Raw genomic sequence first — 16,151 nt, forward strand, 5'->3', positions numbered from 1 at the left:
GGGAAGAGACACCCTTGAGCACCTGCAGCACATTGAACACTTTATGTGCATCACCCCATATAGTCTATTAAATGATTTCATGGGTGGATTATTTGCCCTCTTTCCCATATGGGGAAACTGAGTCTCCTTGTCCAGGCTTACATACTGTTATCTCTCCATTTCCTCCCCTGAGTTTGGAGCAGCAGAGACCCACTAGAGGATCTTGAGCCTTCTTGACTATTGTCACCAAACAGCTTTCTCAGGAGAGTGGCTCTGTTGGAAATGCAGATTAGGATGTTTTGTGTTTTCTTTAATCCTTACCTGAGGATATTTTTCCATTGATTTTTTTCTTTTTTAGAGAGAGTGGAAGGGAGGGAGAGGGGGAAAGAGAGAGAAACATCGATGTGAGAGAGACACATCGATTGGTTGCCTCCCACATGCATCCTGACCAGGGCCTTGGATCGAGCCTGCAACCGAGGCACGTGCCCTGGACCAGGAATTGAACCCGAGACCCTTGTATCACTGGCCGACGCTCTGACCACTAAGCAAAACAGGCCAGGGCAGGAGGCTGGATTCTTCAACTCCTTGACCACCTCTGGGCATCTCTTTGGCTCCACCTGCCTTCCCTCAGAGCCCTCTGTGACTCCTGCCCTTGCCCCCACCTGTGGTCATGCTAGTTCTCCCTACAGGGAAGCTGACGGATGATGTGGCTGAGTTTGTGCACAGCTGGCAAGAGCAGGCCCCCAACCAGCCTCCAGGGCCCACAACTTCCTCCCTGCCTCGCCCTCCGTGCCTGCAGCAGAGCCCGGGAACTATGCAGGTCGGGATCCTGGGGAGATACCCCAATCCTGGCTCCTTACCTCCCATCCTCATGCCTGGCTTAAATTGGCTTCCCATCTACCTCTTGAAAAGTCACTGGCTGCAGGTGCCCAGGGTTGTTGGTGCCCATGGGACCTTTCCTCTCCTCCCCCTTCCCTGGGCCTAAGTTGGGGTTCCATGTGGGGCTGGTAAAGTTAGAGGGCTGTGCGTGGTCCTGCTGGCGCCCTGTTCCAGCTCCTGGCCTTTGCCGCAGAGTGTGTATGACAGGTGTGAGGTGCTGCTGAGGCCCCCTTTTGATGCCTGCCACGCCTACGTCAGCCCTCTGCCCTTCGCGGCCAGCTGTACCAGCGATCTCTGCCAGTGAGTGGGATGCCAGGACTGGGGGTAGTATTGGGTGGTGGGGAGATGCCTCCTAGTATTGGGATGGGGCACATGGGTCACTGAGACTGACAATCCCAGGGACCGACAGATAGGCCTCCCTAAGCTCTGAAATTTTTATCTGTGTAGATGGGACAGAGCTTCCCAGTCACCGAGGCTCAGAAATGGAGGCTGACCCCCTCATTGTCCTGCCTGCAGCCTAGGGTTCTGTACACCTAGATGCCCTCCCTGTTACTTTCCCAGCTGTGTGTGCCCTGAGCTCTGCAGTCTCTATAGAATGCTAGAGGGCTGGTGGCAGATTGGATCTTGCTCCTGTATTACCCTCGATTTTCCTGCACAGGTCAGTGGGTGATGAAGCCACCTGGTGCCGGGCACTGGCGGAGTATGCTCGGGCATGTGCCCAGGCGGGGCGGCCCCTGCAGGGCTGGAGGACCCAGCTCCAGCAATGCAGTAGGTGCAGCCTGATGGTAGGCAGGGAGGGGTTTAGACAAGCTCTGTCCTAGGGTTGTGGGTGGCATTCTCAGGTCTCAGCTCAATGTCCTATACTGCTCAGAACCTGCAGTGAGTGCTTTAAGCCCTAAGGTCCCATTCTCCTGTGACAGATGTGAAACTGAGGCTTAGAGCGAGATGGACTGGCCTAGGGCCATAGATTGGGGTGAGGGTGGTTCTCGCCCATTTCCTGGTCGCCCAGTGTTCCCATTGGGACTAAAGGATCAGGAAAATCAAAACCTTCCCACTGCTGCCCCAGGGCCCGGGGTAGGGGCTAGGTGGGTCTTGGCAGAGTCGGGCGAGTAAGGAGCTGACAGGCCACACTGCTCCCTTCCTCCCAAGCCGTGCACTGTAAGGAGAAGGCCTTTACCTACAATGAGTGCATCGCCTGCTGCCCCACCTCCTGCCAGCCCCGGGCGGCCTGCGTGGACAGCGAGATCGCCTGTGTGGACGGCTGCTACTGCCCCAATGGTATGCTGGGGATGGAGTGGGTGCCTGACCTGGCTTGGCATGGATGAGCGTGAAGCAGGGACTTGGAGGATGCCTGTTTGTGGGTGAATGAAGGAGCAAACAACTAATAAGTGAACAAATGAGTGAATGGGTTAAGGGAGGTGAGGCTGGAGGCGGGACTGGGGCTTTTGAGAGGTATTTCATTTTTTGGTGTTTGAGCTTTTTAAGGTGTAGATGAGGACAAGTCATTCATTCATTCATTCATTCATTCATTCATTCATTCATCACACATGCATTTGTTTCAACATTTATCCACATACTGTTTTTCACCGTGTATAACTTTGCTGCACATCTATAGTGTGCAGGTCACTCAGCTAGGCAGGGCGTGGGATAAAAATTATAAAGATACGTCATTGACTTCAGGGATCAGAATCTGGTAGCAGTGATAAGACACTTACACATGTGACCACACTCTTAGGTACATGTGGTGAGGACCAGCTCAGGGGTTCACACAGAAGAAATACAAGAAGTCAGTGGTGGGAGAGATTGTCAGGGAAGGCTTCCTGGAGGAGGTGGTACCTATGCTGGTTCTACATACAGTGACAGGCTTTTGAGAGGTGGAAAGGAGAAGCTAGAACGTATGCAGGTTGTTTTGGGTGGGTGATCTCTGAGCAAAGTTCTGGAGGTGGGATTATTTACTCAGAGGGGGTTCAGATCTGGCTTGAGCCAAGGATTTATATAGGAGAAAGTTTGAGAGTGGGCTCAGTGATGCAGGAGCTTGGATGTGGGAATCTTTCTCACAGGCCCTGGGGGGCCATGAAAGGTTTAGAACAGGAGCAGAGGTGAGTTAAGTGGGCCTTTGCTGTCACCCTAGGGTTGATCTTCGAGGATGGAGGCTGTGTGGCACCAGCTGATTGTCCCTGTGAGTTCCACGGGACCCTGTACCCAACTGGCTCTGTGGTGAAAGAAGACTGCAATGCCTGGTCTGTGTCCACTGCTGGGGGCAGGAGGAGGTGGTAAATTCCAGGGCCTCCCATCAGGGCTGCCCATCTGGAGTCTGGGGGCCCTGATGACATGAGGGCACTCACTCAGCATCTCCAAGTCACAGATGTCTTTAGATCTAATCTGTGGGTGAATCTCTACTACCCATTTTAGAGATGGGAAGACTGAGGGCTGGGGGCAGGAGCTCTGTGGGCCCTGCCACCCCCCAGCATCTCTTCCAGGCCTGAAAGGGTGAGCCTCTGCCTTTTTGATCTCTGTGTTTCAGCACATGCGCTGCAGGCAAGTGGGTATGCAGCACATCTGTCTGCCCAGGTACACCTGACCCCCCACCTTGGACTCCACCCCCTTCCTCTAAACTCACAACTTTTGGGGTAGGGAAGCTCTGGGCCTGCTGTTGGGGCCAGGGTGGAGGATTGGGGGGTCACTCAGGTTTTTTGGCTCAACCACCCTCCCCTCTGTTTCTTCAGAGTGCTTTGCCTGATTAAGCGATTGCCCCATCCCACCAGGGATGGTTTTTCATGGGATTCTATCTATCTAAGGACCTTCTTGAGCTTGAACGGCTTGGACCAAAACTGGCCTTCAAGCTCAAAGCCTGGTCTCCTGTCAGAGGGAGTTGCCCAGGGCAGGGCTGCGTCTCCCCAGGGACCAGGGCTCTCAAAGGGCAGGCCAGGGCCCCAGACACTGTCCTGATTCCTGAGGACAGGGGGCTGTCCCCTCCTTCTGCTCAGAGCCTGCAGGGCAGAGGCTGTCCCCATGGGGCAGCCACATTTCTCTGTTCCTCAGCCGAGTGTTCAGTGACTGGCGACATCCACTTCACCACCTTTGATGGCCGCCGGTACACGTTCCCTGCCACGTGTCAGTACATCCTGGCCAAGAGCCGTTCCTCGGGAACCTTCACAGTGACACTGCAGAATGCCCCATGTGGTCTGGTAAGGACTGGGGGATTTAGGGCAGGGCCCCAGGTCTTTCTACAGCCCACTGAACCTTCTGTTTATTGGTCTTGGGCAGAGCAATGCACAGGAGACTGGGTTCTGGCTCTAGAACATCTGAGGGTCACTTCCTGTTCTTGGGCCTCAGTGTTTAAAAAAAAATCTATAACATGGCTCTAATTCAACCTAACCTTCTCTGCTTCCTTGGATTGTATCTTCAACATCTCTGTATTCATTCAACATTCCTTCCTTCCTTCCTTCCTTCCTTCCTTCCTTCCTTCCTTCCTTCCTTCCTTCCTTCCTTCCTTCCTTCCTTCCTTCCTTCCTTCCTTCCGCAAATACTGAACAACTACTTGAGCCAGAAGCTGTGTTAGGTCTTGGAGACTGGAACGAATTAAGCCTGGCTCTGCCCTTCTGGGCCTTATACTTTGGTGGGTGAGGCAGACAAGTGACCCCATAACCCACTCTGTTATAGGAGCTGTGACAGTGTGGAGAGTACAGGGTAGATCTCCATGGAGGAAATTTTCCTTGTTGCTATTTTACCTGGGCATCAAGGATGGGTCAAGGAAGGCTTCCTAGAGGAGGTGACCCCTGAGCTGTGTCCGCTGTGCCTAAGCTAGCCCCTGTCTACCTCTTGAACCTTATCTTAAAACACTTTACCCAGTGGGCTCTGCCCCTCTAGTCTCCTTTTATGTCCTCGAATGCATTAAATGCCTTCCCATGTCAGGGCACTTTGCTCAAGCTATTCTCTCTGACTGGTTGTCTCCCTCCTCCCCTTCTACCTTTGCCCAACTAGTTTATGCATCCTGTAGACCTCAGCTCAAACGTCACTTTTCCCCCATGACTCAGTTTTTTGAGGAGCCTGCTTTTGGCTTCAAAATGCACTAGAATCTCTGCTCCTGGAGGGCTCTATGGGGACCAGCAGGACAGATGGACTAATTCTTCCCCATTGGCCTTCCTGTCTCTCCAGAATCAGGATGGAGTCTGTGTCCAGTCAGTGTCAGTGATTCTGCACCAGGACCCTCGGAGGCAGGTGACCCTGACCCGAGCGGGGGATGTCCTTCTGTTTGACCAGTACAAAGTCACTCCACCCTACACAGACGGTACGGCTTTGGGAAACGGGAGCTGGCTGGGAGCTGGCTGCCCAGGCTTCTTCCAGGCTCCTCTGGCCAGAGGCACTGCCACACGGGCAAGAGCTCAAATTCTAATACTGGGTGAATCAGGTCAGGGACCACGTTGGTCCCAAGAACATGGACTCTGGACTCGTAAAATGATCTTTCTTCCCACCCCAACATGACAGGCTTCATAGCAGTCTGATGGCTTCACTTAACATTAGGATATGAATGGGGCTGTTTTCCATCCCTACGCTCACTATTTGTCTACTAATTACCCACTCTTCTGTCTGATTCCACAAGGGATTCATGGTAGCTCATAGGAGGCATATCCAACAAAAATGGCAAAACTATTAAGGAATAAAATAGCACCAGAGAAAATTCAAAAGAAAAAAGAACAGGGGTTCAAGATTGAGAGGAGTGGGGACACAGAGATAAAGAAGCCAAAGAAGTATGAGCCACAAAGGGCATAAAATTCACTACAATTGCATCTAAAATTTAAAATTGCTACGATTAAATCTAAAGTCATACTGCGAGCTTCCTAGTGGCCATTGTGAAAAGAATGGGCAGGTAGGAAATTCTCCTTTGCTAGAGAAGGAAGCATACCAGTTACCTAGGGAGGCAAAGCTTTCATAGGCACTTGAAGCTAAAAGACACTTCTCAGCTGGGGCTGCCACAGTAGGTTATCCCTGGGTCCTGATTTCATCATTGAACAGGATTCCTCGAGGGTCCCCACACCAACCCCCTGGCAGGGTTTCACTGTGTGTAAGATCTGGGCTGGGCCTGGAGATCCAGGGGCGTCACACAGGTGTGGTGGTGGGTGGGCTGCATATTGGCCCAGCTTCCCACACCCCCTTCTGGTCCTGTGCCCAGATGCCTTTGAGGTCCGGAGGCTGGCCTCCGTGTTCCTGCGGGTGAGGACCAACGTGGGCGTGCGGGTGCTTTACGATCGCGAGGGCCTGCGCCTCTACCTGCAGGTGGACCAGCGATGGGCGGAGGACACAGTGGGCCTCTGTGGCACCTTCAACGGCAACACGCAGGACGACTTTTTGTACGTGCCCCTGCCCTGGGACAGGAGGGCGGGGGGAGAAGGACCCCATAGGGTCGAGTATCCTATCTCCCAAACTCCCGTGGGCTCTTGCTGTGCCTGACATTCACCACTGATCATTTATTTCTCTACATTTAAATTTAAGTGTGTTTCTTTAAGGCAGTGATTTGGTCTTCTCTGTGCAGAAGATTCACCTGCAGAGCTTGTTAAAATGCTAATTCCTGAGTCCTGATCCTTAACAATCTGCTTTAGGTTGGGGCCCAAGAATCTCATTTTTAATAAGCACCCCTGTGATTCTAGTAGATGAGGCCTATGGGCCGTACGTACTTCGAGAAACACAGTTTTACAGTGAACTCTTAAAAATGGTAGACCTGAGTCGGGGTTTGAGTTAGCTCATGGTTGTTTGCTTTGATTGACTGTGAACACCTTGAGATGAGTGTAATCCCCAGTGAGCCAATGATGCCCAAACCCCTGCTTTCTGTCCCACCAGGCCAGTCTAACCCTTTAACTTTCTGCCTGGTGCTTGAGGTTCGCACCCTGTGAGCCTTCCAGTGTTCAGGGGAAGGCTGGTTCCCATGGGCTGACTGAGAGTTTAGAGAAGGACTCTCTGGGAGTGGACACAGTTTAGGAAGTTGGGAGGGAACAGGAGTCAAGCTTTCCAGAAATAAGAACAAAGGGCTGATTTTGAAGACTGGAGGTTCGGGTCGGTCCAGCATTAGGCGATACAGAAGGAAACATAAGAGGCTTTCTTTAGTCAGAAATAAGAATTCAGATTTGTTTGGGAAAACCAGTACAGGAAAAAGCTGAGAGCTTCTCAATGTCTGCACACCTAAAAATGCAGCGTTCTTCTCTGTCTTGCCTGGTGGGGCTGATGTTAGGGCAGCTGGCCAGGTGGCGGGGGCAGACTTTGGTTTACTGTGTGAGCTGCTCCACCCTCCTAAGCGTGCACTCCACGCGGAGATACTGCTCTTCATAACCGGAGCACGCTCCCTGCCCGGAGCAGTAATGTGGGCGAAGCCTGCCCCCTATGGACGCTGGGAGCGCTCTTCCTTCTCCCGGGTTTGGTGGCTTGGAGACTGGTGATGTTTAGAAAACATGCTTCTCCCCCTTCCTTTTTCTCTTCCCCCTCCTGTGACTGTCTCTTACTAGAGAGAAAGGGAGGGCAGAGGAGTTTTCAGGAACTTCCCATGGGGAAGGAGGAAGAAGTCTTCACCCAGTGAAGTTTGGTTCATAGTGTTCCTGTTTGTCTTTCTGGCATGAAGAGCTGGGGGAGGGGGTGGGGGGTGGAGAAGGTAGGGCAGTGTGTGGCCCCAAGCCCATTTTGAGTCCTGTGGAACCTGTTAAATGTGGTGGGTGTGTGCACACAGAGTCATAATTGTTTGAATGTGGTGGTGTGGACCCTGTTGGCTGCTCACATGCCTGGCATGTATCTGTGCTCTGTGTGTGTATGTGTGTATGTGTGTGAAAGGTGTGTCCAAGTGGTAGACATGGGCCTATGGTGTTACTGGGTTATGTGTGTGTGTACACGATCAGGTGGGTGCTTCCCTGGGTGTATGCTGGATGTTCACCTGGGTCCACATGACCAAGTGTGTGAGTGTGCCTATGTCATGGCCGCAGGTCCCCGGTGGGTGTGCCTGAGAGCACCCCACAACTGTTTGGCAATTCTTGGAAAACACTGTCTGCCTGTTCCCCGCTGGTCCCTGGTTCCCCACTGGACCCCTGTGATGTGCACCTGCAAGCTGGTGAGTTGGGGGGAAGAGGGAGTGGGGTGGAGTGGGACTGGTTTGAGAGAGAGGAGATGGGAACTCTGGGCATGAGGCCGCTGGTCCAATTGGGCAGGAGTGCTGAGAAACTGAGGTTCCCTTCTGGGGAGGATTCACAGACAGGAAGCTTCACGTTCTACTACTGTCAGGTACACACACATTTGTACTGGCGCCTCAGTCTCAGGGCAAAAGCCCGAGTCTCACAGTGGCCCCACCAGGCTCTGTACCCTCTGTCTATCCCCTTATCTCACCTCTTCCTCCCCCTGCCCTCCGCTGCTCCAGCCCCACTGCCTCCTTGCTGCTCTCCCCACACAGCCAGGTCTGCTTTCCTCTCCAGGCCTTGCACCTCCACCTGGAATGCTCTTCCCTCAGTAAACACCTTTCTTACCTCTTCCAAGTTTTTGCTCAAACATTATCTCTCCACTGAGGCCTTCCTGACTATCTGATTTAAAATTGCAATTTTCCCTCCTGACCCACCTTGCAGTCTCTCTCCTCCTTCCCTGCTTTCTCTCTCCTTAGAGTCTTCACTTTCTACTTTTCTATATAAATTGTTTAGTGATGATCTTCTCTGACCAGAATGTATGTTCCATGAGGGCAGCAATTTTGTTGGTTTTGTTCACTCCTGTTTCTCCCTCCAGCGTATGGATTCATACCTGGTGGAATGCATTGCATGAGTACATGTACACATGCGTAACTCGCGTACACACACACACTACTTTACAGTTATTTATACTCATGCGCATGGCCACATATTCACATCCAAACTTACTAAACCATACCCACACATTTCCTACCAGATATGCACACAAGTATACACACACACAGTCCCCTGGGCTGTGGGGAGGGAGGGAGGAAGGGGCTGGGCCTGGGCCCCAGGCAAACCAGACCCTGACCCTCACCCCTGTGCCTCCTGTCTGCAGCCTCCTACGCGGTGCAGTCCTGCAGCGTGCTCACAGAGGAGCTGTTTGCGCCCTGCTCCCCGTATCTGAGCCCCGTGCCCTACTTTGAGCAGTGCCGTCGGGATGCCTGCCGCTGTGGGCAGCCCTGCTTGTGTGCTGCTCTGGCCCACTACGCCCACCTGTGCCAGCGCCATGGGCTCCCCGTCAACTTCCGGACCCACTTGCCAGCCTGTGGTGAGTGTGCCACACTTGTGTGCCCACGTGAAGGGGCTGGAGGAGCGTGAGCTCCAGACTTGAGTGTCCACCTGCCCCCCCACTCTCCAGTCTTGGGTGTCCCACAGCCTTCTTCAGTCTAACATCCGCACCTCACAAACTGCTTTTCCTCTCCCTCTCTGCCAAGGGCCCCCATACCCTTGGTCACCCAGGCCTGACACCTGGGACACGTGACACATAACTCCTGTCTTACCCTCACCTCCAGCCCATCTCCAAGTCCTGTCAGTCTTGTCAACCCCAAACCCACCCACTTCTTAGCACCTGCATTGCCACCACTCTGGTCAGAGCTAGAGCAAGCTTTTGAAAGACCACCAGCTCTGTGGCCCTCAGGTGCACATGTGGCTCAATGGGCATGAACTGGCCCCGACCCTGGCCACACACTTCCCCATGTCTTAGTTGTCTTTGTGCCCCAGCCCCAGTACAGGGCCCCACTCTCCATACTATTGAGGAAGATGTTTGTTGAGTAAATGAAAAAGTAACGGTACTGAGAGTCAGGAGGCCTGAGTTCTACTCCAGCCCTGTAGATAATTGCTGTGTGTCCCTGGTAAGGCCCTGCCCCTCTCTGAGCTAAAGTTTCTCTAGAGGTGATTGGATAGGACCAGTGGTTCTTAACATTGGGGCACATTAGATTTACCATGGGAACTTTTTAAAAATGCACATATCTGGGCTACATTCAATATCAATAAAAACAACATATCTGCCAGGTGGGTTGGGCATCAGCATTCAAAAAACTCCCCAGGTGCTTTGCTGTGCAGCCTCAGTGAGAACACCTGAGCTTGACAGTCTCAGTGGGTCTACTTGCCCTGACAGGAGGTCGGAGACCCGGGAGGAGTGGGACAGCAGTCAGATAGAAAGGGCAGTCTGGACAAAGGGCCGTCTGGGTGAGAGGCTTCAGAGGGGGCATAATTGCTCTTCGCAGCCCGAGTATATTACAGGCATGGAAATGAGAGGGGCAGAAATGTGTGTATGCTTACACACCTGTGCATGTGTGTCTAGTGTGAGTGATGGGGCGGGTATGTGGCTATCAGGGGGCAGTGATTTCCATGCCCCCCCAATTTCATTGAGAGGAATGCCCTGCAAAGAGAAAGAAATACCAATGGCAAGGTCAAGGCTGAACTTGGAGGGGGAGCCCAGCCCTGCTGCTCTGCCATTCTGAATAGTGGGAGGCAGTGGGACTCTGGAGTCAGACTGGATTTAAATCCCAACTCTGACCTTGACCTGATATGTGAACTTGAGTGTCTTAACTTCTGTGGTTCTCAGTTCTCCTCATCAGGATGATGACCCCACCCTCCACAGTTGGGACAAGGAAGACAGACAAAGCACAGTTCTGTTTTCTACTACAGCATTGTCCTGTGAGGCCACCAAGGAGTACAGCCCCTGTGTGGCCCCATGTGGACAAACCTGCCAAGACCTGGCTGGACCTGAGGCCTGTGGTGGTGACCTCAGTGAGGATGAGTGTGTGGAAGGCTGTGCCTGCCCACCGGACACCTACCTGGACACCCAGGCTGATCTCTGTGTCCCCAGGTGAGCAGGTTGGCTTGACCTCTATCAGTCAGGGAGGAGGCCATGGTCTTCAGGGCATCTGAGTCTGGGAATCTGCCTGGGCCTCTCATGTCCCTACTTCATCTCAGTCACAGGGCAGACCTTGGTGGGTAAGGTGGGTGGGTGGGCTCCATCCTCCAGACCCCCCTCCAGACCTCTCCCTTCTGCTCGGGCTCTTCAGGCCACTCCAGCCTGGCTTCCCCACGAGACAGAACTACTGCACAGAGCCAAGAGGGTCTCTCTGCCCTCCCCTCCCTGCTCTATCCACAAATATTTATTGACCCCCTAGTGTGTTCCTGACATTTCTAGGTCCTGGAATTCAGCAGTGAACAAAACAGAACGCTGTCCTCATGGCGCGCATGTTCTAGGTGGTGAGACAAGTAACAAACAAACACTTTACAGGTCTGGTGGTAATAAGAGCTATAAGCCAAATAAATGGAGTGAGAATAGGAGTCTTTGGGTGGGAGGGGTCACTGTATGTCACCTAGATGAGCATGGAAGGAAGGCCTTTCTGATGAGGTGACGTTTGAGCAGAGACCTGAGGGAAGTGAGGGAAGAATGCTCCAAGCAGAGGGATGGGATGGCCCTGAGGCTGGCCGTAGACATGGTCTCAGTGTGGACCGAAGGCAGAACTGGAGGTGGTGACCTCCTAGGATCCCAGGGCTGACAGGCAAGGCCCTTGATCCCCTCCAGGCCTATTTCTCCATCTGTAAAATGGTTTCGTATTCGACTGAGTGATGGGAGCTGGAGAGAGATCTCTTCTGGGGGAATACTGGAATCGCTCAGAGGCCTTTTTAAACTACAGAATCCTCCCTGGGATCCAGGCATGCCCTGCCCTCTCATCCCCCATTGATGTTAGTATTACCAGCAAGGGGAGCCTCTGTAGGTTATATGGAAGGAGGGGCTGGGAGAGAAGGTGATTGAGAAGCCCTGGGGTTGGATGAGTTCACTTTCCTTCCATCCCTCAACTGCTCTGCTCCAAGGCCTGCATTTGGCTATAACCCACAGATGCTGCATTTGGCTATAACCCACAGAAACAGTCTTTGCCCTCAGGTGACCTACAACAAGGAACTGAAAGACAGTGCGAGGATCCCTACCTTACAGGATCCCTGTGAGGAGCAGATGACACAACATATTTGGAGGGCCTAGCCTGGCGTTCAAATTATGTGACAACCTATATGGCATAGGCCTGGGTGATTAGAACAGATGCTGAGTGTGAATGACCAGTACAAGAATGTGGGCCTGTCCCCAACACAGCATGGGCACAGGAAGTGTGGCCTTGTTTTTACATCCAAGTGAGATTGGCTTTGGGAGTATATGGAGACCAGTGAGGCTGCTCTCGTCCAAGCTTGGTGGCTAGGCCTCAAATCTGGGGCCCAGCTCTGACCCCTGTCCCTGGTGCCAGGCTGGCTTCCTCACTCCCTGGAGATGTATCACATGTCACAGTAGATATCATTACTTCTCTATGTCCTCATGCCTCTGACTGGCTGAGGAGTGGGTCCCTGTCCTTGGCAGTTCTTGCCTCAGCTCCTGAATTGGCTCACTTTTCTCTGTTCCTGGGTTTAATAGGAACCAATGCTCCTGCCACTTCCAAGGAGTGGACTATCCCCCTGGAGACAGCGACATTCCTTCTCTGGGCCACTGGTGAGCTCCCTACGCAGCAGGGTTATTGTCTTCTCTTTACGTGGAAATTGCTAACTGAAGAAAGTGCATCTGAGCAGAACGTTCCATGGATGACACCCACCCTCTACACAGGGAGCCAGGGACCGGGAGCGGGGATATCTGTCTGAGCCCACAGACCTGAGTGCAGTGACTCAGGGTCTCTGGGTCCTGGAGTGACTGGGGATCCGTGTCTGGGCTGTGCCGTGACTGGGTCAGCTAACTCCAGCGCCTCTCTTTCCCTGCAGCCACTGCAAAGATGGAGTCATGAGCTGTGACAGCAGAGCCCCAGGTATGGGGAACTGGAAGGGAGGGGGCTCTTCTGGCTCTTTCATGGTGGTGAGATTATGCAGACAAGAGTGGGGAGCTGAAGGACAGGTCAGGACGGGGAGAGGCCACCCCCTACACTGAGCCTTCTGTTTTCCTTGCCCTCTTGGGAAAGACTCCATCTTGGAGGGTGGCATCCAGAAATCCTGTGCCAGCCTCAGCCCCATCCTAGTGGCTGTCCTTCCTGCTTCTCCAGGAGAGGCTGAGACAGTCTCTCCCAGGGGCAACCAGCTGAGTGTCTGGACAGTCCCCGGATATCCCCTAGGTCCTGTATTTCCTTGGTCTGAGCAATCACATGTCTACTGAAGCTGACTCTGCCCAGTTGAGTGCTGAATGTGGGGGTCACAGAGATGGGGAGGACAGCCTGGGCCTTTGAGATGGAGTGCCACCTCCCAGGCAATAGAGGTGGGGTGAGGTGGCACCGTGGTGGGTCAGCCTGTGAGGGGCTTGGAGGTGATAGAACAGAGGGCTGGAGTTCAGGGAGGGCCTCTTGGGGCAGAGGAGGCCACTAAGGATGGAGATCAGCACAGAGGGGACCAGAGAATAATCATGGCAGATGGCAAAGAGCAGGGCCTTCAGATTCAGGCAGCCTGGGTTCAAATCCTGCCCAACACTCACTAGCTATGCAGTCCTGGATAACTCACTCCACCTCTCTGAGCCTTTGTTAACTCTTTTGTACATAACCCAGATTCCTACATTCTCCCATGTTTCACGTATATTCCTGAAAGTGTTTTCCTTTTACTGCTTCTGGCTTCCCATTGCCACCTCTTTGGGACTTTCATTTCATCTCCTGTGGCTATCCCTTTCTCTTGGTTCCATCACAGGCAGGGCATGAAACTTGGCTTCCTTTCATTGATTTTCCCAAAGATCACTCTCACAGGTGTGAGTGTGCATGGCCAACTTGCCTAAAGGCCCAGCGAGAGAGAGTGGGTTTATGTCACAGAAACAGGGGTAATGCACAACTGACTTCCTGTTGGTAAAAGTCCTCTGGCCACCCTGCCACATGCATGGCTACCCGATTTTGGACTCCTCTCCTGGTGCCTCTAGGACACTTCCTCTCACTTTTATCATGCCTTTTGAAAGCAGAAGTGGCTTCTCTCCATTATATGGGGAAACGGGGGATAAGAATACCTCATGGAATTGTTGCAGGATTAAATAAGAAAATGCACGTGAAGTGCCCGGGGCAGTGCCTGGTGGGGAGAATATGCTCAGTAACTGGAACTGGTAGCTGTGGTGGTTGTCCTGTTGTGTGACACCACACATCCCTCCCTCTTCCTGTGATGTGCTTCTGGGAACCCAAGGAGTCCCTCAGGAGCAACCAGGGCACAAAATGCACCAGCGTCCCATCTGTCCCTGCAGCTCCCAGATGCTGGGTCCCCTTGTCTCTCTGGCCAACCCTGCTGCCCAGGAGCCCACACCAGGCCCAGGTGTTCCAAGCATGCTGCTGAATGTCCAAGCTCTTTCCAGAACCCGCCCTCTCTTCTTTCAGCCGCTGCCTGTCCTGCAGGCCAGGTCTTCGTGAACTGCAGTGACCTACACACTGACCCCAAGCTGAGCAGAGAGAGGACGTGTGAGCAGCAGCTGCTGAACCTGAGCGTGCCAGCCCGGGGCCCCTGCCTCTCAGGCTGCGCCTGTCCCCAAGGGTATGTATCTGTGTTGCCATGGTCTCTCACTCTGCGACCGCGAGGTGGAATGAGGGTCAGGGAAAACCTCACACAGCCTTGCAGGCAGACACTAGCCCAGGGCTGGCCTGTGACAACGCAAAGGCCAGTGAGGAGTCTGAAAGAGAGCAGAAGCATGGGAGAGCCAACCCGAAGTGGATTCTACCCGTCCCTGCTTATTACCACGAGATCTTGGATAAGGAAGGGCCTAGCCTCTCTGAGGCTCAGTTTTTCATCTGTAGAATGGGAATAATAGTATACCTAGTACCTCAACAGGTTGTTGTGAGGATTAAACAAGGTCTCAAAGTTGAAGCACTGAGTGGGGTGTGTGGCAGGTTCTGGAGGTCCAGTGGGTTCAAGACCATGAGAGAGGAAACCCTTGTTTCAACTCCCAACCTCTTTCCCTGCAAAAGTCTGACCAGAGCCCTCAGGTGACAGGCTGGTACCCCTGTAAAAGAAAGGCCCATCGAGTGTCCCTCCAGTGCCATGAAAGCTGTGAGGTCCACACGAGCTGGGTTTGGTGGGTTGCCTCGTGGGTGCTCTGTACACTGAGGTGGCTGCAGGGGCCCAATGCCCAGCTCTGCCAAGTCTCATTCCTGATGCTAGTCTTGCTTCAGGTCTGGGTTGAGAAGAGAGTTAGTCCCATAACTTGGCATTGCTGGGACGTGTCCTTCAGCCCATGCAGAGGTCAGTGGTCAGCTGGAAGTCCTGGGCCAGGCCTGGCAGCCAAAGGAAGTGATGGGGGTGGGAGATCAGGGCTGCTAGGGTGGGAAAGGGAAGAGGTAGTCAGTTGGAGCTTTACTGGTTATGAAACACCTTGATATTATTATCCCCTTCAATCTCAGAACATCCCTGGAAGAAAGGAGGGAAGGACCATTATTCCCATTTTGCAGACCAAGAAACTGAGGCAAGGGGCAGGATGGAGGGAAATGGTCTGTCCTGGGAACCATGACTCAAACCCAGCTCTGTTTACTCCAAACCCTGCTCATTGACTAGAGTGTGCTGGCTCTGTGAAGCCCAAGTCCTTGTCTACTACACAGAGGTCACAGTGTTAGTATGAGCCTGCCCCTTCCCAGGCAAAGGCATCCACAAGAGACCCCATGAGATCTTAAGAACCTGCACAGGATCCTAGGCCCAACTACCACCTGCTGTCACTCAGGCCCTAGAGGAAATTGGGAAGAGTGCTTGTCACTGAAGGCCCCTGTGGCACGGTCCTGGTGTGCACAAGCCTGAGAACAGGGAGAGGCAGGGCCTCTGGGGTCAGGAGTGGGGAGTCATTCCCTGCCAAGCATGGTGGCAAGGCTGCAGGCCAGGCGGAACTGGGAGAGGTGGACTGGGATGGGAGGATTGGCTCGGTTCTGCCAGTGACTCTTCACGTGACCGCTCTGAGCAGGTCCTCATCTGTAAAGTGAGGGTTGAGGCTTCCCTCACAGAGGGGATTGGGGATGGAGGATTCAGCGAGAACCCTCTTTGGGGACCTTTGGGGGTCTCTAGGGCTATATGTGCTCCTGAAATGTTAGCTTGCATATGAATCTCCACCTGAGACTCTGCATTTCCAACAAGCTCCTGGGAGACGCTGGTGCTGCTGGTCTGGCAACCACACTTTGGGTAACAAGAGTCTAAAGCCCTGTCCAACACTAGGGGCTCATTTAATCTAGATCTCAGAAGCCAGAGTGGGGTTCCTTTTTCAATTCCCAGGCTCCAAAGAGGAGGACAAGATAGGAAGATATCTAATGGCCTGGGTCACTTTTGACAAGTTACATGGCCACTTGGGCATCAGTTTTCTTGTCTGCAAGGCTAGGCTGCCTTTTGGCAGGACAG

The 16,151-nt window shown here is 53.2% G+C and overlaps 1 protein-coding gene across 1 annotated transcript in view; it reads left to right on the plus strand.

Annotated features, from left to right (window-relative positions):
• OTOG (otogelin) overlaps positions 1–16,151 on the plus strand; it is a gene marked incomplete at both ends in the record, with an annotated part of 71,189 nt that overhangs the window by 9,741 nt on the left and 45,297 nt on the right. Inside the window, 15 exons of the mRNA XM_081154863.1 lie at positions 669–799; positions 1,052–1,158; positions 1,517–1,626; positions 2,008–2,136; positions 2,990–3,098; positions 3,383–3,429; positions 3,901–4,046; positions 5,017–5,149; positions 6,032–6,209; positions 7,824–7,948; positions 8,890–9,102; positions 10,485–10,665; positions 12,253–12,327; positions 12,591–12,634; positions 14,159–14,312. Coding sequence (XP_081010989.1) covers positions 669–799; positions 1,052–1,158; positions 1,517–1,626; positions 2,008–2,136; positions 2,990–3,098; positions 3,383–3,429; positions 3,901–4,046; positions 5,017–5,149; positions 6,032–6,209; positions 7,824–7,948; positions 8,890–9,102; positions 10,485–10,665; positions 12,253–12,327; positions 12,591–12,634; positions 14,159–14,312 — 1,882 coding nt within the window. The remainder of the gene's footprint in view (positions 1–668; positions 800–1,051; positions 1,159–1,516; positions 1,627–2,007; positions 2,137–2,989; positions 3,099–3,382; positions 3,430–3,900; positions 4,047–5,016; positions 5,150–6,031; positions 6,210–7,823; positions 7,949–8,889; positions 9,103–10,484; positions 10,666–12,252; positions 12,328–12,590; positions 12,635–14,158; positions 14,313–16,151) is intronic.

Source organism: Miniopterus schreibersii, assembly GCF_964146895.1.
Source record: "Miniopterus schreibersii genome assembly, chromosome: 12".
Classification (NCBI taxonomy): Eukaryota; Metazoa; Chordata; class Mammalia; order Chiroptera; family Miniopteridae; genus Miniopterus; species Miniopterus schreibersii.